At 45.3% G+C, this 26,546-nt stretch overlaps 1 protein-coding gene across 1 annotated transcript in view; it reads right to left on the bottom strand.

Moving 5' to 3' along the window:
• The window catches only part of SNW1 (SNW domain containing 1), a 32,242-nt gene extending 5,923 nt beyond the window's left edge, over nucleotides 1-26,319 (bottom strand). Inside the window, exons 1-10 of the mRNA XM_075531861.1 lie at nucleotides 26,234-26,319; nucleotides 20,803-20,956; nucleotides 16,112-16,273; nucleotides 7,060-7,155; nucleotides 5,630-5,736; nucleotides 4,177-4,281; nucleotides 3,284-3,353; nucleotides 2,591-2,656; nucleotides 1,541-1,657; nucleotides 444-585 (exon numbers count right to left, since the gene is read on the bottom strand). Of these exons, the coding sequence (XP_075387976.1) occupies nucleotides 444-585; nucleotides 1,541-1,657; nucleotides 2,591-2,656; nucleotides 3,284-3,353; nucleotides 4,177-4,281; nucleotides 5,630-5,736; nucleotides 7,060-7,155; nucleotides 16,112-16,273; nucleotides 20,803-20,956; nucleotides 26,234-26,247 (1,033 nt within the window). The 5' untranslated portion in view covers nucleotides 26,248-26,319. The remainder of the gene's footprint in view (nucleotides 1-443; nucleotides 586-1,540; nucleotides 1,658-2,590; nucleotides 2,657-3,283; nucleotides 3,354-4,176; nucleotides 4,282-5,629; nucleotides 5,737-7,059; nucleotides 7,156-16,111; nucleotides 16,274-20,802; nucleotides 20,957-26,233) is intronic.
• Nucleotides 26,320-26,546: the final 227 nt, after the last annotated feature.

Here is a 26,546-nt window from a genome sequence, read left to right as displayed (position 1 = left end):
CCTTACATTAGAATTCAGCTTTACCTTCCCACCCTAACAGAACTAATGCCCCAGGCGAAACCACTAAGTCAAGCTGAAGAGGAAGCCTGGGCCTGGGGAAGGAGAGGCGCAGCGGTGGGTTACTGTCTCGTGTGGGGAGTTCAACTGCAGATAGGGCTCCTTCTCATCTCAACACTATTTTAAGTGTATCCTGTGAGGGCTAATGTGACTGCTCAGATCTTATAACCCCCCAATGGAGGCCTATGTGCACGTATATAGGCCACTGTGCGCTAGCTCAAGTACGGTTACCCAGGGGTTTCCATTTTACACTGTTTCTGAGCACGTCTGGGCTTTCCGTCCACGCACCGAAGCCTTTCACAGGCTGTGAGAAAACAGTAATGATGTTCGAACAAGAGAGCTCTTGTTTATGTAAGAGAGTCAATTCGGTAATGAGCTGGTCACACCTTTTTCGACGTGGGTTTTGATCCCTGCTCTCCTCTCCCTGGCTTTCTGGGCCATCTCTCGAAGTTTCTCTTCGTGCTTCTCCTTTTCTTTCTGGGCCATCTTTCTCTCTACTTGGGCTCGCATTTCCACAGCCTCCCGAGCCTGTCGGACAAGCAAGCGGTGAATAAGCAGGACGTGATTGGGATGAATATTTACCATCTCACGAGAGCCAGGCTTCAAAGAGTAGCTATACCAAGTTCAGGCTTGTGACTATGGATTGAAATAAAGACCCTTGTCCATGAAAGGACATCGTGCCCCAAAGCCATTGCCAATAGCCTTTCACTATGAGAAATGGTTGAGGGATTAACATTATTGTGACCCCAATCAATCTTAGAAGGTGCTTTCAACAATGCGGTCTCCAAAACAATCTGAAAATTAAGTAAGATTCTAATAAAATAATTTTTAATCAGTAACATTAATGATGACGGCCACATTTTCAAAATTAAGGAACGCAACTGAGGACAGATTCTTAATCTCCATCTCCTAGAAATCATTTTTAGAAGGGCATTCACGGAGAAGGGCGCTACTACTCTGTGCTCCAAACATGAGATATGATGTATGTGAACTTGAAGGTCACATGCAAATAGACACCATAAAATGTAATATCCTTCATAATAATAGACAGCTAATACCGTCAATGTCATTTTCTGCGCCAGTCAATTTATCGAAATGTTTACTTGTGTTTCCTTGCTACTGCCCTGCTGGGTGGGGGAGACACCTATATTTAAAGGAGACAGAAGCTATGAAATCCAGCACAGCAGCTACCATATCGCCACAAAACGGGGGGTTGAATGGCTGATCCCATGGTCTGTCTCATGGTTAGCAGCCCAACACATATCCCACCCCGACTCCTTTGGGATGAGTCAGCTGACCCATTATTCTGGCCTGCTGGGAGGCCAGTGCAGCCCCTAAGTCAGTCTGAGTCTGCACATGCTGGGACAATGCGCACACTGCAGCCAGCGCCTCAGGTCACCGCCTGCCTAGGAACTCGGTGTCCTGCTGCGTAAGCTAACTACCCAGGTAACCAGGAACATTACCCAACGAATAACACACCAACCTTTCGATCAGCGATGTAGAGGGCCTCGGCCAGCTTGGCGAAATTCTCATTGATGTGCACCGTCTGTAGTCCTCTTCCATCAGCAGCCAGACGCTTGTCTAATGGAATTGTGTAACCCTGGTGTGAAAACACACGGAAAGAACAGTCACAAAAAGAGTTGCAACACATTCATGACAACTAAAGGTTTACAAATACTTTCAACCCAGTGAAAATGTTTCGTATGTTTTTCTTTACACTAAATGCATCATATGAGGCCTGTTTATTACTATGATCTCATTTAACCTTCACAGTAACCTTAAACAGAGAAAAATAATGAGGTTGTTAAGGATTTCATTTTACACAGAGGCAAAATCAACGTCCAAGAAAGCAACAACTCCCCACACTAAAAAAATAAAATGGTGCATTACACTGGGCAAATTTGTTGCAAAAGAACTTGTGGGGGGGGGAAAAAGGACAATGCAAGTATTAAAAGGCAAAGATGTCATAAAGCCGATACTAAGACTTTATCCTGCATTACGGACTACAGTGCAAACATTCTTCATTTCTAGGGAGGTGCTGAGTCGTTATTTTCTGGAAAAGGGGTGGGGTGGAAATGCCAAATCAGTTTGGGAATCTATGCTTTAGAGTAGTGTTCTCAACCTTCCTAATGCTGGCACCCTTACATACAATTCCTCATGTTTTGGTGACCCCATGACCATAAAATTATTTTTGTGGCTACTACTTCATAACTGTAATGTTGCTACTATTTCGGTCACAACCCACAGGTTAAGAATCGCTGCTTTAGAGCAAGGAAAGGCTCGAAGCCATTTCACAAATTGAAAGCTGCCCGGCAGCAAGTGAAGGTGCTTGTGATGAGGAATTAGTTGAGTGGGAGTTGGTTCACTCATTAAAGGGAGAGCAAATGTACGTAACATTAAAGGGCAAGTACGAGTACCGTTAAGTAAAACAAATCTTAATAAAAACACTCAGCTAAGGGACCTAGGCTGGGGCTTTTCTGAGTGTCCCTGGGTAGGTTACAATACGAAGACACTGGTTTTACAATGTAATTACCTTTGCGTTCTTCCAGTTTGAGATACAAGGAGGAATCTTCCACTCCTGCTGCTCCTTCACGGTCATCTGCGGTAGGCAAAGTGTGAAAGAAGAGACACTGGTGAAGGCACAGTCTAGTGAAAAATCCAAGCACAACTTCCCCTTTAAAAGGCAGCTCAAAATACACTGATCTCTGGGCAGATGTGCATCATCACAGGCCACAATTTCCTACTGTGGATTCTAGAAATAACTTTAACCTAATGTGAAAATGGAAAATAATGCGAAATTATCTTTTGACAGTTATAAATACTAGCCACTATATCTCCATATTTAAGGAGATGTGATTTCTTTCGGACGAAAACTGGTTGAGTCATAAAACAGACCTTAGAAAACCATTTAGATGATCAATCAGGGACCTGATGAGCCCGTGTACTCACATCCTGTATCTCTGATCACATCCTGTATGTGAAAGAGCAGGCTTTGTTCACGCTATTAAATCGGGGGTTAAGTTACTAGTAAACCTGATAGCTAACCCTCCATGGACACTTTCATAAGCGCTCTTCAAACTAGAATTCAGTCTTGACTGAGTCCCTGGATGATCTTGAGAAACAAATTTAAAAACAGAAAAAGAAGTGGTGAAATGCACCTTACAGGCATCTAGATTATATTTCGCAGGAGGTTATTTACAAAATTAATAACTAGAGAGAAGATTACCTTTCGGCTAGGAGAATGCATGACCGGCGCAGGAGGAGAAGGTGGTCCCCGAGGGATTTTCTTATTAATCCTGAAGGACACATTGAAGCACAACTTACTCTCACCCCCATTAGTGACTAAGTCACGTTGCCTCTTAGTGTCTTCAACGCAAACAAAACCCGAGAGACTGTAACGGACACCTATGCCCTGAGCTGTGGCAACTACTGATCCAAGGACAAGCAGCCCCCACCTGCCCGAACACCAGTATCACGTCACAGACGGCAACACCGAAACACCAGCAGATACACACACACCGCTGTCGTAAGCTGTAACTGACATGCAACTAAGCACACACACACTTAAAGGTATGTGGGAGCTTCAAAGAGTTGGTGGAAAATAGAATTAAAAATACTGGAATCTTTCCACAAGCTTCTTGGAGCCCCTCGTTCAAGTCAGTAATTGGCACACACGTCAACACCCACGGAACCACCAGTGCAACGAAGACTGCAAATCCCCAGCATCCTCACACGTTCCGGCAGTCGCCAGCCCCCCCTTGTCCTCGCATCCCCCTCGCCCCAGCCCGCCTGCCGCCGCCATTCTCCAAGGTGACACTGATCTGCACCCACTAGCGACTTGCTTGTGCTGTCTGGAATCATACAGATGCATTCTGTTTGTCTGTCTCCTTTCAGGCAGCATCATTATTGTGGGATTCAGTCATTACGGTATTGATATTTAAATTAATGATGAAAGTTATATTTATAGTACACTAATACTTTCCTCCATATATGGGTGTGCCATGCAGTGTTCATCCATTTACCTCCTGGGGGGGGGAACGTTCTGATTTTGGGCTGTTACAAAGAGATCTATCAGGACACTTCCCCCTTACGAGAACAGAGCTCTGTGATCACACTCACTTGAACCTCGGAGGTTCCATGGGGTCTTTCTGCATTTCCACCATCCGAATAACTCTCTGTTTAGCTCCAGAGTTGAAGGCCACTCCTTGCTGAGATGGTGTGTACCTGAGGAGAAAAAAAGTAAAGGTGTAGCTAATTCAACAGATGTGATATTTTCACAAAAATACCTATCGCCCTCCACATCTACTTTCCAATTGCACCCTCCTCCCGTGAAGTACTTTTATAAAGGCACTGCTGATTCATAAAAGAAACAAAAACCCAACAGTAATCGGTACAAAGAGCTGTCAGAGCGGCACTTGCCAAGGACAGCATGGTTGATAGACAAATGCAGAAGGTGCATGGTCTTTGTGAGAAACACACTCTTCCCAGTATGCATTTCACTCCATTACAACCTTCAGCTAGACCACATACATTTTCCACTCCTTTCACAAAAAATTAAAGAGAAAAATGAAATGTTTAAGAGTAGCTAACACCAGAGATTAAGGGAACTAACAAATTATGTGCTACAAGTAAGTTGTAAACTAGAGTGATAGTATTTTGCAAATCATCCAGCTATGTCCATAATCTACCATAGCATGTTAGGCACAGTTTCATATAAAATGGTTTAAAAAATAATCCTGTTTAAAATTGTTTTTTGAGGAAAAAACACCCCATAATATTCCCAGCACACGACTGACAAGTTAATAGTTTTTGACTAGCCACAGATTATAAGAGAGTAATGCAGCAGAACTGCTAGCTCTGAATTTCCCTTAATGTCTACACTTGAGCTATCCCTCTACACATTCAGTCGAGTGGCACCCTTCAAAAGTCAAAGTACCATCCGGATGACTACTCTATGTCAATTAAAGATGAGGAAGAAGTGTTAAAAAATTGTGTTTTGGGTCAAAGACAAGTAATGCTATCTAATGTAAAAAAAAAAGTATTTGGAAAATAGGATAACATCTCAAAAGTGGCTATCTTAAAAAAATTCACCAGCTTTCAATGATCTACAAAGCTAGCAGGCTCTGAGTCCTGAATCACGAAACACCACTCTAAGTGTGATGAAGCCAGATCCCATCAAGTGCCCCAGCATGGATCTGACCCTGTGACCTTGTGGAGCAGTGGTTCTCAACCTTCCTAATGCTGTGAACCTTTCATCTAGTTTCTCATGTTGTGGTGACCCCAACCATAACAATAGTTTCGTTGCTCCTTCCTGTCACTTTGGTACGGTGATGAATCGGGCGGCCCGTGACAGGGTCGTTCACGCCCCAGGCTGAGAATCGCTGCTCTAGAGGGTTTCCATGGGCACCGAGCTGAATGAGAGCAGACAGTGTCACCGTCTCCCTGGCTCTCCCAACAGAGCCACCAGGGTCCTTGATGCCGCAAGACAGTTAACTAATATGAGGCCCCCCCGGCCCCCCACCCACTCTGAGCAGCCTGAAATGAAGCAAAGAAAGCCCAGCAAGATTCCTACCGGATATACTGAGCAGGAGCCAGCTTGTCAGCTGCTCGGACAGGCATGGCTGCAGCAACCTTCTGCGACACAGATTTTTCTAAGGCTACTCTCGTCTTTTCTGTGATCTGAAATAAGAGAAACCACAAGGAGGGGGTTGGTTGAGAAGGACGTGAAAAAAGTGATCTAAAAGAATGATATACAAGGGGGCTTCAAAAGAACTCACGGGAAAATGAAGTAGAAAGACAATTTTCCCACAACTAAACGCAAAACCCCCCATATTTACTATTTTGAAGTGAGCGAAGGCTTACTCAGATCGGTTTTACATTCACCAATTCATGGGGACGCGTTTCATCTCACTAACTGCAATCCTAATAACGCACGAGCACTTACCCCGCACCCTTCACTCCCCTCCAGCCCCTCTGACTGCTATCTTTGGGTAAATGCTGCCCTTTGGCCCTCAGATGGTCCTTCTAGCTCAAGAGCGCATACCCACTAGTGGGACCTGTCTATTATGTGGCTGACAATTGAGCCATGGGAATGAGTTCAGTTCCAGAGCCCAAGAGTGACTGAACATCAGTCTTGGGGGTTCAACCTGTCTCTAGCTGAACAGCACGCCTGGTCCCTATGATTCTGAGTTTTGTCCCACTCTATTTAGGACTTTCTAATGTACACTTTTCATAACGGTTGGTAGTGATAACCAGGCAGCAGCTAGTTCTTGTCTCAGGCATGTGGAAACTGATGTTGGTATAGTCCAGTCCACTGGAAACATTGTTTCCATGCCTCTTCAATTTTCCTTGCTCTTTTGCTTGTAAGACCCTAGTCAAGACCATGACCAAAGGAGAATGTGGAACATTGTCTTAGGGGATGACCTAGTGTCCACTGACAGAGATGTCTCCTGAGACCAGTCATGAGCCCTCCAGCCCAGTGACTCATCACCTCAAGGTGTTTGACCCCCTGTATGCACATACACAAACACCTGCTGTCAATGCATTCGTCTTACACTCTTGGGCAGGCCCCTACGCTCCCTCCCAAGCCTGTTCAGCCAGCAGGTCTATCCTTGCTTCTTCTAGCAGATCACCGTTCTCGCAGGAGCGTGTATCTCACAGCATTTACTTTGGATGGGTTAACTCTTACACTCCTCCCAGTGCTCCTCCCCGTCTTCATTGCAGTTTGTTGAGTGGCCTTACTGTGTATTGCTTTCCTCTTACTCAAGTTAACATGTGTCCATTCATTATCCAGGAATTTAACCCCGCTTTCCCTCCCACCCCGGTCGCCATCAAAGAATGCTTCATTTAGTGTGAAAGCCTTTCTTGAGTTTGTACAATAATTGTACAACGAAGCCCTCATGCATACTTTAATTTTTAAAAAGTCATTTTACTGGGGCTTAGGCAACTCTCATCACAATCCATACATCCATCCATCCATTGCATATTTTAATTTCCACCTACCTCTTTAATGGCTTCTTCATCGGGTCTTTGCAAGTCTGGGTCATCCGCATTCATCACTTCCTTGGGCACCAGGTCAGTGTACTTGCTGTAAATGACCTGAAATGTTGAATAAAAGCAGGCATAAGAAAAGTAAAGCATAACGACACAAGCTCACCGAGTCATTTCAGAAGTTTGCATGTCCTCTCAGCACACGCACCAATGTAGGACACTCAGATTTTGTCTGTTTTGTTTTAAGGACTTGTCGAAACCAAGGAAGCTTAAAATATACACAAATTGCTGCCCTGGCTATAAGAGTTAATAATTTTCCCTTGATCCCATGCATTTAAATTATTTGAGATCTTCTAATCAAGTCAGTATATAAATAAATTGTGCCAACAAACTCTTATGCACCAGTGATCCCTATTTTTGAGGCTCACTAAGAATTGAATTTAATGATGACATAAACTGCCTATCCTATGATTAGCTTGGATTAGAAGCTCATCAGAATGTAAGTCAGGTTGCCAAATAATTTCTAAATTCACTGGGCCTAGAAAATTTCATTGACCTCACCCTACTTAGAATGTCTCTCTCTTCTGGCATCAACTCTGTTCACAGGCTAGAGAAATGAGCGTGCGACAGTCAAAAACCCAGGGTACTTTCTTCCAGAAACAACAGAACACATTCTCTGGATACAACTTCCTTTGCCCATCTTGGGGCTTGCTGTCTGATTTCTACCAGGCTAACCATGGTTTCGATGAGCTGACCGGGCCTTTGAAAAGCAGATTTCTTCCTTTCACGCCATCTTTGTTACCACATTCCTAAGCACTGGAGATCCACGGAAGAAAATGGCTTACGACTACAAGCCAAAGTCTTTGTTCTCAAAATTGTACTTTGCCTCCTAGCATTCCTTAAAGCAGTTTACAGGGATGAATACTACACCCACTTTCCCACGGTACACTACAGAGAAAACACTTCACGGCTACATTCATGACATCATTGACTTTGTCTCTTCCTTCAATCTATTCTTGCACCTCTCTCTTAGTCCTCATGCTTCAGTCCCACAGGATTTTCTTTCTTGAACATGATGGGGCTTTCCTTGACCCTGGTGTTGTTTCCAGCTCAGGGGACTCCTCGGTTTGTATGAGTCTCAGATCTTGTTAGGTGCTGTCCAGTTAGACAGTATAACAGAAGGAAATACTGCCGGGTCCTGCGCCAGCCTCACAATCCAACCGTAGGCTTGAACCCATGGTTCCAGCCACTGTGTCAGTCAACACACCTCCTGTGAGGGTCTTCCTCCTTTTTCCTCGATCTTCTACTTTACCAAGCCTGATGTCCTTCTCCTGGGACTGGTCCCTCTGGTAACATGTCTAAAGCACGCTGAGATGAATTCTTGCCACCGTCCCTTCTAAGGAACATTTTGGTTGTATTTCTTCCAGATTTGCTTGGTTTTCTGGTCATTTCTAGCCTATTCAATATTTTTTGCCAATACAGTATGTCAAAGACATCAAATCTTTTTTTGCTTTCCCTATTCATTTCCCAGCTTCTGCATGCATATTAAACAATGGAAAATACCATGACTTGGGTCAGGTGCGTCTTAGTCCTTAAAGTGACATGTCTGCTTTATAATATTTTAAAGATCTTTAGCAACAGATGTGCCCAATGTAATGCACTGTTTGCAGTAACTGTTAAACTAGTAACTGATCATTGTTAAAGTAGTAATCCTCCCCACCCAATCATTTTGCCTCGTAGCACCCTATTTACAGTCTTTAAAGCATTGTTTACCGTATAAAATAGCTTATTTATTTCCATGCTATCTTTATTCTGAGTTATCTTAATAAGTATGGAAATTTTAACAAATAATAAACGTTAGTACCTGTTTCCCTTTCTAAGATTGATAATGATGTAAGCTATCATTGAACCAGTCCTTACTGTACCCCTGACTTTTAGATCTCAATCAGTGTACTCCTGTAAAAAGAGGAAGAGGAGGCTTGGCAGGGCAGTGGCCAGAGTACTCAGCTGCGAACGGGCAGGTTGGCAGGTCGAGCCCACTAACTGCTCTGCAGTACAGACAGGTGGTAGCCGGCCTCTGTAAGGGAGTCTCGTCCTGAGACTCCTATGGGGGGGCGCCACTGTGCCACAGTGCTGCCGTAAGAATCTGCTAGACAGCAACAGGCTTGGATTTTTGGTTCAAAACAAAACAAAACAAATCCTTCCTACAAGAACTACAATCAGAATGCTCCGTAGGAGATGCCAAGACTTCGACTTGCTTGCCTTGAACACATCATGAGCAACGACTAGTTGCTAGAAATGAGCACCAGGGTGGGTAACGCAGAGAGCCATGCAAATGAGGTGGGCTGACAACTATGCCTATCATGGCTCAAATATACCAACAATCAGGAAGACGGGGGTGGGTGGGGGGCATTTCGTCAAGTTATAAATAAAAGTCTGGGGCCCGGGTAGCGTCGTGGTTATGAGTAGGCCTCTGGTCCACAAGTCTAGCAGTTTGAAACCATCAACTGCTCTTCAGGAGAAAGATGGGGCTTTCCATTCCCGCAGACAGTGACCGTCTTGGAAACTCACAGGAGGGATTCTACCCTGTCCTGTCGGGTCGCTGAGTCAGCACTGACTTGATGGCAGGGCGTTTGGGTTGGAGCTTGGTACACATACAGCTGTCAGGACTTCAGTTCCAGGGATACTACTAGCAACAGTAGTATCCCTGAGGTATGCACAATTACCAATACAGAATCTTCAGCTCATTAAACTAGCTCCAGACCCATAATGCCTGTTCTACAGGAGACATTTAGTTAATGTTTAAAACATAAATGAATGGATCTCAGACTTGCTCTACTCCATGTTAAAGATGTTATCGTGTGTGTGCGCGTGTTTTATTTTAGGCCCTGCAAAGCATTCTGTATTCCCAGAAAAGGCCATGTCATGGCTACTGGCTGGAATCCCTAGCTTGTCCTTCCTCAGAATGACAAGTACAGCTGATTTAACACAAACACACGCTATGTACATGTGGGCGCTTAGTGCCATCTTCCTCGAAGATGGAGGCTGAGAATGCTCACTGCAAACGAGAGAAGAATGAGGCTCAGTGCATATGGGCACACAGCGCAATACCTGGCCTCCCCAATCTCCGGGTAAGGATGGAAAAGTCCACATGATCACAACTTGAAAATTACTTAACCACACTCTGGAAAATACTATGAAGACTAGGAAGGGTTAATCTTTTATACACAGCAATCATTACAGGATGGGATTCCGAGTAAATGGCGCCCTGGTTGTCATACATGCTCACTATGAAGTCTCAATACTAATTTAGCATACAAGAGTCATTTGTGGCTGCTTATTTGGGTATTCCAAAGTTAATAACCCTTTAAATGAGCATCAATAAGATCCGAGCATCTCACAAGCTGAGTGAGGGCATCTGAAGAGCGAGATTCCTCCTTGGTAATGAACTAAACCCCCCACACGTTCACTGCCCACCAACCAAGTGTGCTGAGGAACCTCAGTGTGTTCAAGGAGGTAAAGGGTTTGGGGAGGGTATCTGAAAAGTGGAATGCACATTTGAAGGTAATATAATGAGCTTTGTGACTAAGATAAGGCAGTCACCCGTCTGCAAGCAGATATTCTCCTTATTACCGAAACCTGACGAAGAATGAGAAGGACACCGAGAATAGCCTGCCACGGTGGCTATCGTTTCTAACGCAGAGAGAGAACACTCTTCTTAGGATTGTCAACGCATATCAACTCATACAAACAAAGTTTAGAAATTTGAGTTTGGTTTTATTTTTGAAAAGGGAGCAGGAAAGGGTGGAGGGCATCTCTCAGGTGATACTGTCTGCAGCATTTCCCACGTCACTGTTTCAGAGGAAAACCACTCAGGTCACAGTGGGGGGTGGAGGGTGGGGAGGAGCGTTTAGTTCTAATCAAAGTTTACTCCAAAAATAAAATTTCTTTCCAACTTCATATTATCAGTAAGTCTTACACATAGTATTTACTGTTCACCTGTCAAGAGCTCAATGGTCCCTGGCTTGCCCTAGAATATTCTCTCTTGAAATCTGGACTTGATGCTTCACCTCTCTGTTCTTTCATTGTTGTTTCGGGGGAAAAACACTAGTTTCTGAAATACGAGGCCCCTCTGAAATCACTGCATCATAGTAAAAGCCTCAATAACTCAGTTTATTGTCTTCATTCTTCAGGATATGACAATTTTATCAATTTCATTTTGTACTTTGAGTAGTCAATTCCTACTTCGGTTTTTAGACAAGAAAACCAGTGGCTTCCCAACACGGCGCCATGCCACCTCCAGCTGTCCACTTTCCCACCCCCCCTCCACCCTTGGATTTTGTCAATGTTTGAGCTTGTTTCTGGTTAAGACACTGAAATGGGCAGGGCAGACGGAAGGCACTACTGACATTTAACAAGCCTGAGTATCAGGTAAGCTACACATGCAACGATACTTTAGAAAGTCAGGCAATCAACAATGGCTCTCTCAAGGCCAAGGACACATAGTGAGTGCTCAGTGTAAGTTGTATTACTAAATGTATTCCAAATGTCATGCATTAGTGCATCAACTAAAAAAAAAGATACATGAACCCGAGGAAATTATGAATATTAAAATCCCACCGATGCGAGAAAAATAAAATAGGTTATGAGAGGGCTTCAAAAAGTTAATGGAAAAAAAATCCATTATCTTTTCATTTAATTTTTCCATTAACTTTTTAAAGGCAAGCTGGTAAACAACCAGTTATGTTCTAGTGTTTGAATCTTAAACAAACATGCCAAGTTTTCACTCTCCAAATGAACAATGTTTAAAGACTCAATTGGTTAGAATACAGAAATCAAAAATAAACAGCCTCATTCTAATCATTTTAGTCTATTTTCATTACAAAATAATGACCAAGATGGATGATTGAAGGAAAGAAAAAAACCTTCCATTTTCCAGAAAGATAAAATTCTTGGTTTCCCAATGTGAAATATAGTGCAAAATGGACTAAAACTCTATTTTAATCAAATTAACACAATCTGTCAGGGCCAGATCTTTGCCCAAAAATGTTGCTTGCTCCTAACCAATGGCAGACAGCTGCCATGTGTCAATAAAAACAACAGCTGCTCCAAAGCAGGGAAGCTGTTCCTTGACCAGGGCGGCTGGAGCCAAGAGGAGGCCCTGCTCAGACACCTGGCCAGCACAAGTCCTTCCTACATGGGGAAGGGCCCAGTTTCCCTTTGCAGAGTTCATTACACTTCCCGCTGGCTGTAATAGAAGGAATTTTTTCATTTAACATTGAAAAGTCCTTCACACAGAGAACATTGACGACTGTCTGTGTATCAGGTTGTGAGGTATTAAGTTTTCTTCTCAGACAGAGTGCGTGCTGAGGAAGAGAGGCAGAGAGAACCCCTGTCCTGCAGCTCACAGTCAAATGATGCAGATATGGGTGAGCAGGTAACTCTAATGACAGGTGGAATGGTAGAGGAAATACAAGGAGCGCTGAGCAGGAACACACAATCTAATCAAGAAGACAGAGGGCGACTGCCCTGGGATAATGAAAAGTGACCTGAGATTTGAAAGCAATACAATTTGGTCAGACAAAGAATAGAAGGAGAAACATAGGAAGTTCACAAAGAAAGAGAACATGCCCTATTACAGGAATGACAAGTAGTTCCTCATGGAAGGCGTTTCTGGGATAGCTGAAAGATTTTTTCTTCTCTATCAGCTACTTGTTATTATGTGCTGCAAATAAACAGAACGGTTTATTTTGGGATTTCCGTATTTGACCATGAATGTTGAGGTGAGAGAGGTAAGCAGGGGTTGAACATGCCATGGGAGTTTAGTCCCTATCTTAGACCACAGAAAGTTGTGGAAACGCTTGAAGTGGTCCACCAAGTGGGTAGTGGAGGGAAGGGAGTGGTGGAAGGGACGGGGACACACACACACCCCATACTTAATTTTTTCCCCCACAGGGCAAGAATATGGCAAGCTGGGTTCAGAGTCTGCTGCAGCAAATCAAGCAAGAGCCGACAGGAGCTTGAACTAAGGAGCCAAGAAGGGAAGAGCCTGGAGCGGCCCAGGGCTCAGTCAGCGTCCCAGTGACCGGCTCCTGGGCAGGCCTGAGGAGGAGACCAACACGCTGGAGTGATTAGCTAGCAAGGCGCTTTAGGGAACACACTGGCAGTACGTGTCACACTGAAACTCGACTATCCCCTAACCCACCAAGGTCACTTCTAGGACTGTGTTGCATACAAATCCTCATTAGGAAAAAGATGAGTGCATCCGAATCGTGAATAAAACTGGAGGCCACGAGTGCCATATCAGGGCACTACCACACGTGGATTCCATAGTTTAAAACTAAGGTCGGCTTATATGGGGCCACAAAAATCTTCTACATACACTGTTAACAAAAGTTAGCAAAATCTTATTTAGGCTGAGAAAAGTAAAAGATACAAGGTGGGGCTTCAAAGAGTTCATGGGAAAATGGGATGAAATTACTGGAATTTTCCCAAGAACTTTCTGATGGCACCTGGTGTAAGTTTACGTGAGTGTCTGACAGGGGAATCACATATGCACAAATACCTACAGAGAGAGGTTTAGAAAGACGCACACCCTTGACAAGGGCAGTGAAGTGGGAGAAGCAGGTAGGCACCCTAACTGTTGCACAGAGTATGGCCATGTGACCACCACGCACAAGTAAAGGGCACAACATGCCCAGGAAATCTACAAAGGGGTGGCATGGTTTGTAGAAACACTGCAACTGTGTGCAAATTGACGACAAGCATGGAATCTACTATATATTGCTCTTACCGTTTATGCTAATAGATTACAGGAATTACATGTGTAATTTGAAAACATGCATCAATAAAATCGAGGAAAAAATTTTTAAAAAAAGTAATGGTGCCCAGGTTTTTGGCATCTCTGGAATTCACAGAAGACTAATTATATGGAAAAGAATTCCTTTGCCTTGGGACAAACTGTCTAGCCATACAGTAGACATACAGACAGTAAAACACAAGGACCTAAATCGCAGGAGCAAAAACGGAGAGCCACAGCTCTGCCAGTGGTCAGCTTGCAGCGCAGCCGACGCCATGGCAACCACCTCCTCAGTGAGCCTATCTCAGCAGACTGGCCGAGGGGAGACCTGGGGTGAGAAGTGAAAGAGAGGTAGAGAAGAGGGCAAGGTCAAGAAACAACTCTTACAAGAAGCCCAACTGTAAAGAGAATGCAATCAGGTCCTGGCTGGAGGAAGCCCGAAGGGTGGTCAGAGGGAAAGTTTTCTTTTTGAAAAACAGGAAAGGCAAGCACACTCCAAGGCTCACCAGAGGAACCATTAATGGAGGAACGGAGATGCTGCCCAGGGCAACAAAATGAACACACCAGGGCTGTGCGGGACAGGGAAGAGACGCCAGTCAGGGGACCCGTGGTAACGTAAGGCTAAAATAGGAGGGATTTCCAATAGACAAAGGAAATGCTAAAGGTAAGTGAAGGTAGGAAACTGACAAACTTCTTCCATCAGATACAAACCCAGGGGGAGCCACTTGCTAAGGCTGGGGGGACATAGACGAGGTGGCAGGCTTGAGGAGCATGAAGGAGCTCAGGTGATGCTGGAGCGCCACACATGTGAACACCTCATTGTTTTCCCACAAAGCTCAGCAGCCAGGATGTAGGAGCAAAAGATGGGCTCTTATTACTACTGTCACGTCAGGGAGTAAAGAGAAAAGGCTTGGGGGTCGGCGGGAATGGGAGAGAAAGGCCCAAAGGGCAGATATCAAAAGATCTCAAGTATTTCTCCAGCATCTCTAATACGGAAGAGATCTTGTGTTTTATAAGAAAAAACACAAAAACTAGATCTTAAAAATGGTTCCCTGGCTGAGTGTAAGATTATCTTAAATAAATTTTATTTTTGGTCTTTGGATTCCTTGCTAAGCAGGGCCATCCTAAATCTATTCAATCAAGGGCTAATGATGTCTGTGTGAATTACTATACCCAAAAGAACTATTAAAATAAGTATCCATGTAACTATTGTGTAAGTACATAGAGAAGAGACCGCGACAAAGAATGTGGACCCCTGGTGGTGTAGTGGCTATGCATCGAGCTGCGATCCGCATGGCTGGCAGTTCAAAGCCACCAGCAGCTCCTCGGGGGAAAGGCTTTTATAAAAAGTTAGTCTCAGAAACCCACAGGGGTCGCTATGAGTCAGCATTGACTCGATGGCACTGAGAGTCTGGGTGACAAAGAATACTGTCAGAACACAGGAAATGCCATGGACTGCCAGAAGACCAAGCAAATGTGTCTTAGAAGAAGTCCACACAGAATGGTCCGTGGGTGAGAGGATGACAAGACATGCTTTGGGCAGGATATGGAGAGAGCTTAGTTCCTAAAAAAGGATCTGGAGCTTGGTCAAGTAGCGTTAGTGAAAAACACCCTTAGGATGGACTGACCCAGTGGCTGCAACAAAGGGCTCAAATTCAACACTGCGAGGCTGGCGGAGGGCCGGGAAATGGTTCATGCCACTGTACGCAGGGTCGTTAAGAGTTGGAACCCAATCGATGGCACCTAACAACAACAACAATCGGGCAACATTCCAGGCCTGGGTGGCTCAGTGGTTAAGCACAGTTGCTAACTCAGAGAGGTTGTGCCCACCAGTCCCTCCTTGGGAGAAAGCTGTGGCACTGCGTTCCTGCAGAGATATAGCTGTGGAGTCTTACGGCTACCTGAGTTGGAAGTGACTTGGGTTGGCTGGCTGGTTATGACAAAATTAAAAGTTGATTTTATAGCTGGGGGGTGGGGGATTGTAAATGTTTAAAAATGTGGCTAGCACTTTTTAATGTTGGTACTGTAAAATAATTGTTTTAAATATTAAATAAAGCAGCTAATACTGTAAGTGTACACAAGTGATTACAAATTCAAGAAATGTTTAAGGAAAAAGCCTCTGCTGCTCTTCCTGAAGTTAACCCAAGTACACTTACGGCTACTTCCAGTAGACATCAAATGGTAAGAGATTTCTCATTTCCACACAGTATCTTAAAATTCCTCATGTAATATTTCTTAATGGGGACAGAATAGCCAGAGGTTTACCTTGTCTTTTGATTGCCCTTGTCGAGCAATTGCATCATACTTGATTTTCCCTTCAGCATCCACCTGAATCGCCAGTGCATTGGACATTTTTTTCTTTCGTCCCATCTCCAGGGGATACTGGGCCACATGGATCTCTGGAAAAGCACCTCCATCTCCAAAATCCTACAGATTAAAAAAAAGAAGAAGAAGAAGAAAGGTTAAAGGAACTTTTAATAGCGACATTCAAGATATATTCATTCATCCCACAAATTACTACTGAAACCTTATGTTAGGTGACGGAGCATAGTAATAAACAAGACAGCGGCCAATGAAAGTGTGAGGGGGCAAAGGCATGCACCTGTGGCTTGCAGTAGGTGCCCCAAAGGCAGTACAGACATTGGGGAAGATGGGTTTCTTGGGACCCAGAGGTTGAGGAAATCTAGGAGGAGTTTAAGGACTGAGAAGAGGAGGCCAATCAGAGGAAGGTCTGGGAGAAGTGTTTTCCAGGCAGATCCAACAGCAGTGTCAACCTTTTGCAGCAAAACTGAGCTTGGGATGTTCCAGAAAAAGTGAGCTAAGTGGAGCTGAAGTTTCCTGAGAACAGAGCACAAACAAGCTGACAGCAAACCACCTATACAGAAAGGCACCAGATTGTGCAGGGGCTTTGAGACTAGGTAGGACTCTGATTTTCATATACTCGCCTGGAAGAAATCAAAATACAGGGCAAAGATTGTAGTTTTAGCAGACAAAGTTTTCTTAACGAGGGCAAGTCAAGGGACAGTTAGGATAGAAATGTCGACTTATTTCTTGGAATCGAGTTTATTACCATGAAATTTTGTATTCATTCACTGTTAAGTGGAAAGCAATGACAGAGGAGGAAGGGCGCAGGAACTGACAGTTAGTTAGAAGGGTGCTAACGTTTGTTTGTGATGTTTAATAAAAAAAAAGGGTAGCTACCAAACATGTAGGTATCAAGTATATTTTTAAATGGCTATGTTAAATTTAGTAATATGCACTTCTTGCTTTTTTGTGTGTGTGGAGTCAATTCTGACTCATCGTGATCCATAGGGGTTCCCAGGCTGGAATCTTTATGGGAGCAGATTGCTCACATAATTTATATCAACCTGGGTAAGTAAAAAATCCTTGTTATAAGCCATAGGAACCTTTATTAAACAGAAGGATGCTGTTTCTCAACACATCCTGCATCTAGGTCAATAGTTCCTAAGGCATGTAGTGCTGCCTCCTTGGGGGTGCTGGGATGATTCGGGGGGCTGCACAGCAAACACTGACACTTTGTCCTGGATTATGGGCTACCAAAAAGTTTGCAGTTTGCTAAGGGGGGGTGGGGCACTGAGCAATTTTCTTTTCTGAAAAGGTGACGGTAGGCCAAGTTTGGGTCTTTGAGGATAGTTGTTACAATCTCTGTAACCCTTCAATGAAGAGCCCAGAGCGCTTCAATTCAGAACATGCCAAAATGGCAGTTTGGGCATCTTTATGGGATTCAATTTGTATTGCTTTTCAATGGTCTTTTGGGTCTGGGGAACAAAAAGAGATCTGAAGGGGCGAGTCTGTGGGGTAGATGGTCTAAGGCTTCCCAACAAAATTCTCAGAGGACAGCCCTTGCTGCGCTTGAAGAATGAGCAGGTATACCATCATGGTGGGAAAAATTAATCAGCACAACTTTCCCTTTTAATTTTAGGAAAACATTTTCATAACAAGCCCCCGTGATCACCTGGTGTCTTATGAGAAAAATCTACCAGGAAGGAGTTGGACGAAACACTACACACATGAAAGCATCTCTGATGAGACATCTTCCTTAGTGTAACAGCGTATCTGGTCCAGGATAACTGGTTCAACCCCTCACTAGCTGAAGCGAGCTCTGAAGCAGAAGCAAGCCGAGAGACCCTGATGCCGTGGCAACGGCGCTGCTCACACCCGGGCCAGCGGCAGGAGCGCTCGCGTTATAAGAAGCACAGGTGGCTCTGTGCAATCCTGAAACTCGCCAGAAAATCACCTTTATTTTGAAAACTATAATAAAATGCCTTCTCACTCCCCTCAAGATACATTTACAAAGAAAAACAAAAAGATGCATTTAGATTAGTGCACTATTTGGGTTTGCTTTTCACACAGACAGTTTGGTTCCATCAGGATAGATCTGCCCTTTTATAGTCATGGAAAATTTAAAAAAACAAATAGCAACTAAAGAAGTCCTGGTGGCACTATGGGTTGAGCTGCAAAGTCAGTGGTTCCAGACCACGACACCGCTCTATAGTGGAAAAACAAGGCTGTCTGCTGTCATAAATACTTATCGTATATACTCGTGTATAAGTATATACTCGTGTTCGGCTTATACACGGGTCAGTGGCATGAATGGATATCATCTGGTCAAGCCCGACTGACAAAAGGAGGAAATCTCATGAAGCCTGACATAGAGTTAATAGCAAAGTGGGTTCGAGATGCATGGGAAGACCTTCCAGAAAACATGGTACGACGTGCCTTCCAGAAACGTCGTTATAGCAATGCTATGGATGGCAGTGAAGACTGCGCTTTGTATGAAAATGACAGCAGTGATGGTGATGACGGCCATCTCAGTGAGGACAGCGTCTATGATGACCTCACACCAGCTGAGGGTCTGCACTGGGATACGGATGATGATGAGGAATCCAGTTTTGAAGGATTTTAACTCTTTACATTTTAGCTTGGTTGCTGATTGAGCTTAGGGAATAGTACTCTTAAGGTATCATTGTTGACACCTTATTGTTTTTGGTGAACCTATTTTCCACTTACTGGTTTACTAATGTTAAATGACTTGTCCTTTTATTTGTTTTTTCTTTAAAATAAACATTTAAATACATTACCCCACTGATATCTCAATTTTTAGTTATTTTATTTTCATTTGTTTTGATTATTGAAACTCACCAACAGCTTCTTCATTTTCCACCCTAGGCTTATACTCGAGTCAATCATTTTTTCTGGTTTCCCAGGTAATAATTAGGTACCTCGGCCTATACTCGGGTTTGCTTATATTCAAGTATATACGGCAGTCTCAAAAAAAAATGCTAGACAAGGCTGCTATCAGTCAGAATCAATGACAGTGTTACGGTAATCGGAAAGGTGGAGTGGAAGCAAGGATGAGCTCCGCACTGCACACACCTGGTGCCTGCTGTCCCCTCCCTGTATGCTATTCATTGGCCACGTTGAGAGTACCCGTGAATCCCCCATCTCTCTATTAGGGGATGCCACAGCAGAGGACATTCTAGCCTCTTCAGCGAATTTCCACCGTGCTCTGTTTTCCACACATTATATGATCAGGGACAATGAAACAGCAGCAGCAGCAAAAAATTCCTCAATAATTGTAGTTAAGAGCGGCCTTCCCACACGACAGCTAATGAAGGACCAGGAAAACGAAGAAAACCAACCAACAGCCCAGAGAACCTGCTCAGTCGATGTCGCTGACTTAGGACCTATACAGTGTCCCAGTACGCCATAAACACCAGGACGCCTGAGAATGCAGAACTCTTCTTCTGGGAGTCTCAGCAACAAGCCCAGTCCAATCACTAGGAATCCGTAGTTCACCATATTCAACGCTTGGATCCATATGATAAAAAGCTGAGGGTATAAGCCCTTCACATTTTGTAAAGTAACCATCAGAACTTTATAAAGACAGGATGCAATTAAGAGATACGATGAAATGACCAGGCACGAAAATGAGTAGCAGAGGCACTTAAACTCTCTAACACGGCAGGCACAGTCCTTGGGATGTGTCAAGGAAGAGAACGTGCAAGAGTCGGAATGAGTTTTGGGACAGGAAGAGACAAAAAATAAAGAGGAGCAGCTCTACGACAGAAAAAACACTCAAGTCTGAAAGTCTGCTTTTCTCCTTCCGTAAGAAAGGTCACCAAACGCGGGGAAAGGAACACCAACTGAAGGGTCAATTCTAGTACAGGACCCGAGCAGGTAGGTGAGGTACCACCAAGGAAGACTGCTTTTTGGGAACAAAGATATAGGGGTACTTCTAAAAGTTTGTGGAAAAACCCTATTACCTTTTAATCCCATTTCCCCCGACCTTTTGAAGCTCCCGTGTATAAGGATCGTTCCAGCTTCTTCCTTTCCTCACGCCCCTGAGCGACCCGTTCAACTACCTATCTCTCTTCCAAAATGTACTTAATGTGCTCACCAGGCCCAGACCGTTGAGCTAGTGAGAGGCTAAGCGAGAGAAGGACTTGTCCAGGGCCACACAGATAGCAGGCAGCACAGCCCAAATCAGGTTTTCTTTTTCAAAAACCCGCCAGTGCTCTTTCTACCACCCCCGCCCCCGCCCACCCGCTCCCAGGAGAAAGGGACGAGAAAGGAAACGCAGTAGGCTTTCCCTGGAGCCCGCCGTCAACTCGGGATGACGAGGCCAGGGGCTGGGCAGACTTTTCGCCCCGTGACTTCTCCTGCATGGGCTAGGCCTGACTTTACAAGGGGCCGTGAGGACAGGCTGGGCAGTCTGGCATAGAGGAGGCACAGGCTGCCGTGCTGCTCTAGAGATCTCACAGCGGGGCTCAGCAGCAAAAGGAAAGCGAAATCTTCTGAGGGGAACCGAAGTCTCAATCAGGGGTGGAACAGGGGTGCCACACCAGAAATCCCATCACACTGGCATTTATAAGCAGGAATGATCTAAGGTCTGTCTACAATAAAATTCCGTACAACTCAAGGCCCCCACTTACCTCTAACAAGCGCGGTATCCAGCCTTTGCGGTAGCCGTACGGGGGAGGTTCCCTTCTGGAGGAGACTAATGAGGTCTGCCGCGATCTCTGGGATCTTGCCTTTTCTTCAGCCTCAAGCTGGTCCTGAGAGAGCTGGGTCGGTGCAGGTAAAAAGCTGTACGGGAAGATCATGAAAGGTAGAATGAAAACAAATAAGGTACAACACATTGAATGTGGTTCTCAAAGGGCCGCTGATGGCAGAAAGGGCAGCACTTGGCTGGTGGGAGACTTGAAGCCAGCAGCTCCAACAGCTTGTGGAGGGGAAGCCCTGCTTCAGCGGCGATGATCGCCCAGAACACTCTGCGGGGCAGTTCCACCGTCACGTGGGGGCACTCGGAGTCAGAGTGACTCGATGGCATCCAACAACAACGTGATCACCAGATAAATTCCCAGGGCCACACACAAGTCAGTGCCATGCTCACATCGGGGTGGCCACATCAGAGCACAAAATGGAGGCTGCTGGCAGCATCACAGAGCTGCCAAACCAATCGGCGCCACGGCCTCACCACCTTGACACAGCTCTTTAACCAGCACAGCATTACGCTTGCCAGGTGCCTTGGCATTCAGTACCGCCCCACGTATGTAGTCAATGGGCAAAATACATAGACGTTGTACTGTGGTCATACATGCAAATGTCAGATGAGGAGACAGAATTAGGTATACTGAATCTAGTGAGCAAATCATTGTTTGACTGATTTATAGCAGTATCAACACCAGTCTTTTTAGCATAGCTAGAAAGAAGTACATCCAGTAAAACATTTTAGAAGGGAAGGCATATGGCTAGAATCCAGAATTGACATATAGTTCACAGAACAGACTACTTAGCTTACATGCCTCCTACCTTCTTTCAACAGCAAGTAAGCATTCTCAATTATCAGGAGCCCCTGCCCGGTATTTACAGTTCATCTATTTTACTCTTAGGTTCCTTATTGTCAACTACTTTAGTGTTGAAACCAAAGAACAAGCATTAGAAGTGAATGTAATAATAAAGGGATAAAAGAAAGAAATCACAAGTTGCATATTTAAGTGATTTATCCCCAGGATATTCTAGACAGAAACTTAAGTCAGAGTCAAAGCTGAACTCCTAAAGACTTCACTGTCCTTTAACCAAGAGGCCTTTCTACTACGCTGTTCCTGACAACAGCTTAAGTGGTATGTTACTATAGTGTTACTCCAATGTATCACAAGAGCATTTCAGTATACGAAATGTTTAAAGCAATAATTATAATTCCCTTGTGATTCTGAAGTAGTAAGCACATTTAAATAAGCCAAAGAGCTTATTCATTTATTCAAAAATATGTGTAGATCACTTAGGTAGAGGCAAGGTGGTAGGTGGGAGTTGAAACTACAACCCCGAGAAAGACGTTTACAGTCAGTTTCTCGGGAGAGACAATTAAACCCCCAAAATCCAAGGTAACGCAGCCTATCAAGTGTGAAGGGAAAAGGGTGCACTAAGAGCATGCACCAGAGGGATCAGATGCAGTCCGGGGTGGGGGTGGGTGGGGTTTATGGTAATGCAGTGGCTCTCAGAGACCAGGGTTCAAATCCTAGGCCACCTGTCAAGCACGTCACTTATCTTTCGGACTTTCAGTTCTCCTCTGTAAAGATGGACCATGAGAATACCTACCACACAGGGTCAGCATAAGTACAGAACGAGAAAAATCTGTGGACTAGTTGAGAAGATGCCCTTTCATTACTTGTTCCATAACGGCTTGGTTGTTTGGGGCTGTTCCACGATCCCTTAGTTGGAGTTGCCACTGTAAAACTCTCACCAGACCAAACCCAATCCAGGGCTGCTGATTCTGACTCCTAGTGACCCTGTGTAAGGCAGAGGTTTCCCTAGCTTATTTAATTTACGAAGACACTCACTTATTCACTTACCTGTTCTCTCACTGAAGGAAGCCTGGTGGTGGTAGTTACGTGTTGGGTGGTTACATGCAAGGTCAGCAGTTCAAAACTACCAGCCACTCCATGGGAGAAAGATGCTTTCTACTCCCATGAAGTTAGTCTCGAAACCCCCCAGGGGCAGTTTTACCCTGTCCTGTAGGGTCTCCAGACAGAATTCTCTCGATGACAGTGAATTTCGTTTGAGTTATCCTCTCACTACACTGTGAGCAACTTGAGGACCGCTGATTCATGTCTCAGCTCAGTCCACCTTAGACCTGCTTTCTGACCACCCTGTCTAAAACAGCCCCGCCCCCACCTGGAAGCACTTTCCATCCCTTTACCCTTATTTTCACTCCTATCACTTATTACTGGAAATTGTATTGTTTACTCATGTACAGTCTGTTTCCCTTACTAGAATGTAAGCTCCCTGAGGATGGGCACAGTGTTGTGCATTTCAATCCTGTAAACCAGCACTAGAATAGAGCCTGGCACAGGGCAGAGCTTCAGGGAACATTCACTATGGAAATGAACGAACACAAAGACTCCAAGGCCTTGGGCTTCTGACAGACAGTAAACCACATGTAAGTAATACAAAAGAGAACAGAGATAGAGTAACCCAGCAGTCTTCCCAAGAGAAGCCAAGGGTCCTGACAATCCAGTACACAGCTAACAGGGCCTAGATCAGGAGTCCTCAGACTGAGGCCCTCCGAGGATATTTATCCAGCCCGCAGGGTGTTTTTGTCCGTTTTGTTTTAGTTCAAAATAAGATATGTGCAGTGTGCAAAGGAATTTGGTCATAGTTTGTATGTTTTTTAAAACTATAGTCCGGCCCTCCAACGGTCTGAGGGACAGTAAACTGGCCCCGTTTAAAAAACTTGAGGACCCCTGGCCTAGATTATGGTAAGAACACACTCTAGTCTCCCAGAGGGTCTTAATTTTGTTGTTTTCTGAAAAGGGTATTTCCATCAAGTTGAACACTCCCATGGGAAGGGACTCTGGCCTTCTTCACAAACCAAACCCGATGTCACAGAATAAGCCCGTGAGGTTTACAAGATTGCGGATCGTTATGAGAAGTGTCTTCTTTCTCCTGTGGTGTGCTAGTTTCGAACTCCTGACCTCATGGCTATCAACCCAATTCATAACCCGCTACACCACCTGGCCTTCAGATTAAAAACAGAACACATTGGCGTCAAGTCAATTCCAACTCACGGTGACCTCCAAGGGCATGGAAGACGCGACCCTGTGAGTTTCTAATACTGTAACTTTTTGTGGGAAGAAAGAGCTTCACTTTTCTCCCAGGGAGTGGCTGGTGGCTTGGAGTTGCTGACCTTGTGGTTAGCAGCCCAACTTGTAACCATTCCGGCAAGGCTGGAGATAGCACAGGCAGAACAGACTGCTGGTGAGAGGCCCAGCACTGTCTCTCAGTTCTCAACTAGTGGCAACTTCATTTTCTAGGGGACCTGTGGCAATTTCTAGAGACATTTCTGATCGTCAATATTTGGTGGGTGCAGGGCACGATGGATCATGGCCAAGGATGCCGCTCACCACTCTACCGTGCACTGGAAGCCCCGTACAACCATGTTACCAAGTCCAAAATGTCAATAGGAAATGCTTGGCTCTGTGTTTAAAAAAGCATATTCATGCAAGTGACATTATATGCAGAGCTTCAAAACACCCAAACACAGAAAACCAAATCAGTTCCAAGACTTCAAATCTTTAGAAACAAACACTAGGACCACCAAGACAAGCAAACGCATCAGTATGGCAAGAGTTGCGGGTATGGTTCCTTGGCAGATCTTGGAGCTAATATCAACAACACCTTACCTGTAAACTTGAGACCAAAAGTCAAGTGAGCTAGAATTAACCCAACACCATGGAGTCTTGGTGACCCAATGGTGAAGTGTGAATCCGCTAGTGGCTTCACAGGAGAAAAACAAACAAAATCCAGTGCCAGGAACACAATTCCAACTCACAGTGACACTAACTAGGGTTTCTGCGATGGTAAATCTGTAAGGGAGCAGGATAGCCCCATCCTCATTCTTCTCCCAAACAGTGGCTGGTGGGTCTGAACCGCTGCCTTGCTCCCTTGGCAGTCCAGTGCTTACTCCACAGCACCACTAGGGGAAACACACAGGCGGTTCTGCTTTGACACATGGGCTCACTCGGAGTTGGAATGGACTAGAGGGCCCACAGCAAAACGTCAACAAAATCAGACAGCTATGTAGTCCCCAAGAAGAGCCACTTTTACATCATACCAAGTCACCGAAAAAGCACCCAATGATGACATTTCTGGTATTTTCCCTATGTGTCCATTTCCATCTCCACCTTTCCCCCAAACCCTTCCCTTCTAGCTCAGTAACCTTTATCACAGTGCCTTGCATGGAGAAGGCACTGGATTGTCTATCTCACTCAGTAAGGGAAGCTCTTTCATTCCATGAACTCTTCACACACGTGACTTATGCAATTCTTCAATTGTGCACGCACATCCCTGTGCCTGGATCCCCAAAGTAAGATTCCCTTCCAAATACACCACAACCTTTAGGATGGGGCAACCCCCCCTCCTGCAGCAGAAACCAAAGGAATGAGCTGGTCAAAACAGCTTTCGGATTCACTATTGACCTCTGCCAGGAGAGAAAGACAAGTGAGAATTAGGTGTGCTCAGGGAGCCCAAGTCCACGTCTGCACACCGCTACTTTCCTTACAACTCTCTTTGATGCGGGCTCATCCTGTCGGGTTCCCACGGAAGTTTTCCTACTTATATGGGTCAGCGAGGTCGCTAACTAGTAGCAGTTATGTAACTTCTTGGGCTCGCCCACTCAGACGGACAGAGCATCTCAGCACATCTTTTTCTTAAGGGTGGGGAGTCTTTTACATACGGTTACCAAGGCAACCGGGAACATAAAAAATCGGAAGTGATTCGATCAGGGGAAGAAATTCTAAAGTCCAAAGTGAAAGCGGGGAGCAGCGGCGCAAGTTAGTGGGCAGCAGAGGCTACGCGGGAAAAAAAGATCCCTCTTTCCTTCCGGGCTTGGGGGCGTCCTTGCTTCGGGAAAGGGAGTGGACAGAAAGGCGCGGGGCCTCGGCGGGCTCGGGCCGGGCAGGCGGTGTCGTCGCTTCCCCGGGCTTCACCTCAGCCGAGACCCACCAGCCGCGGCCGTGCCAACACCCCCATCTCTGGTCCCCGCGCCGCCGAGTCGCGGCTCCACACCCCCCAAGACGCTCCAGTGAAATCCACGTGCGACTCAGCACCGGGAGAAGAAACTATTCGCCACGCCACGGCTCTGGACGCTACGAAGAGGCGATCTCACCCGGCAGCGCTCAGGAAAGACCGCAGCTTCGGCGAGGCCTAGTCGCCGCCGCGGCAGGCGGAGGACCCAGCCTTGACCTGGGAGCACGTCGCTGTGCCCCCGGGCCGGGGCCTCGCCCGGAAAGCGTGGACAGAGAAAAGATAAAGACGAGTATGCTAAGAAACCTTCCGTATCGAGGAACGGAATCAACAACCCACCTGGTGAGCGCCATCTTCTTCCGCTTCTTCCAGGGCGAGCAATGGCACCGCGAGGCGGAGCTCTCTCGGCGAAGAGGCGGGGAAAGAAAGAAGCACGCAGTGCGCAGCTGCGCTCGCCGAAAGGCCTTCTGGGACTTGTAGTTCTTCGATCCGGAGGACAATGCCGCTCTGTTCTAACCGGTCTAAGCAATTACTATCCAGAGTGGGTCGCTAGTTTAGGAAAAGTAAAACTTTAATTGTGCTCTATGGTGTGGCAGGATCTTTCCAAAGCAAAGTAACCAAGGTAGGGGACGATCCCTTTAAGCCGTTTCCC

Source organism: Tenrec ecaudatus, chromosome 14 (assembly GCF_050624435.1).
Source record: "Tenrec ecaudatus isolate mTenEca1 chromosome 14, mTenEca1.hap1, whole genome shotgun sequence".
Classification (NCBI taxonomy): domain Eukaryota; kingdom Metazoa; phylum Chordata; class Mammalia; order Afrosoricida; family Tenrecidae; genus Tenrec; species Tenrec ecaudatus.
The sequence above is the reverse complement of the archived record's forward strand: the minus strand, read 5'-3'. Positions and strand labels throughout refer to the sequence as shown.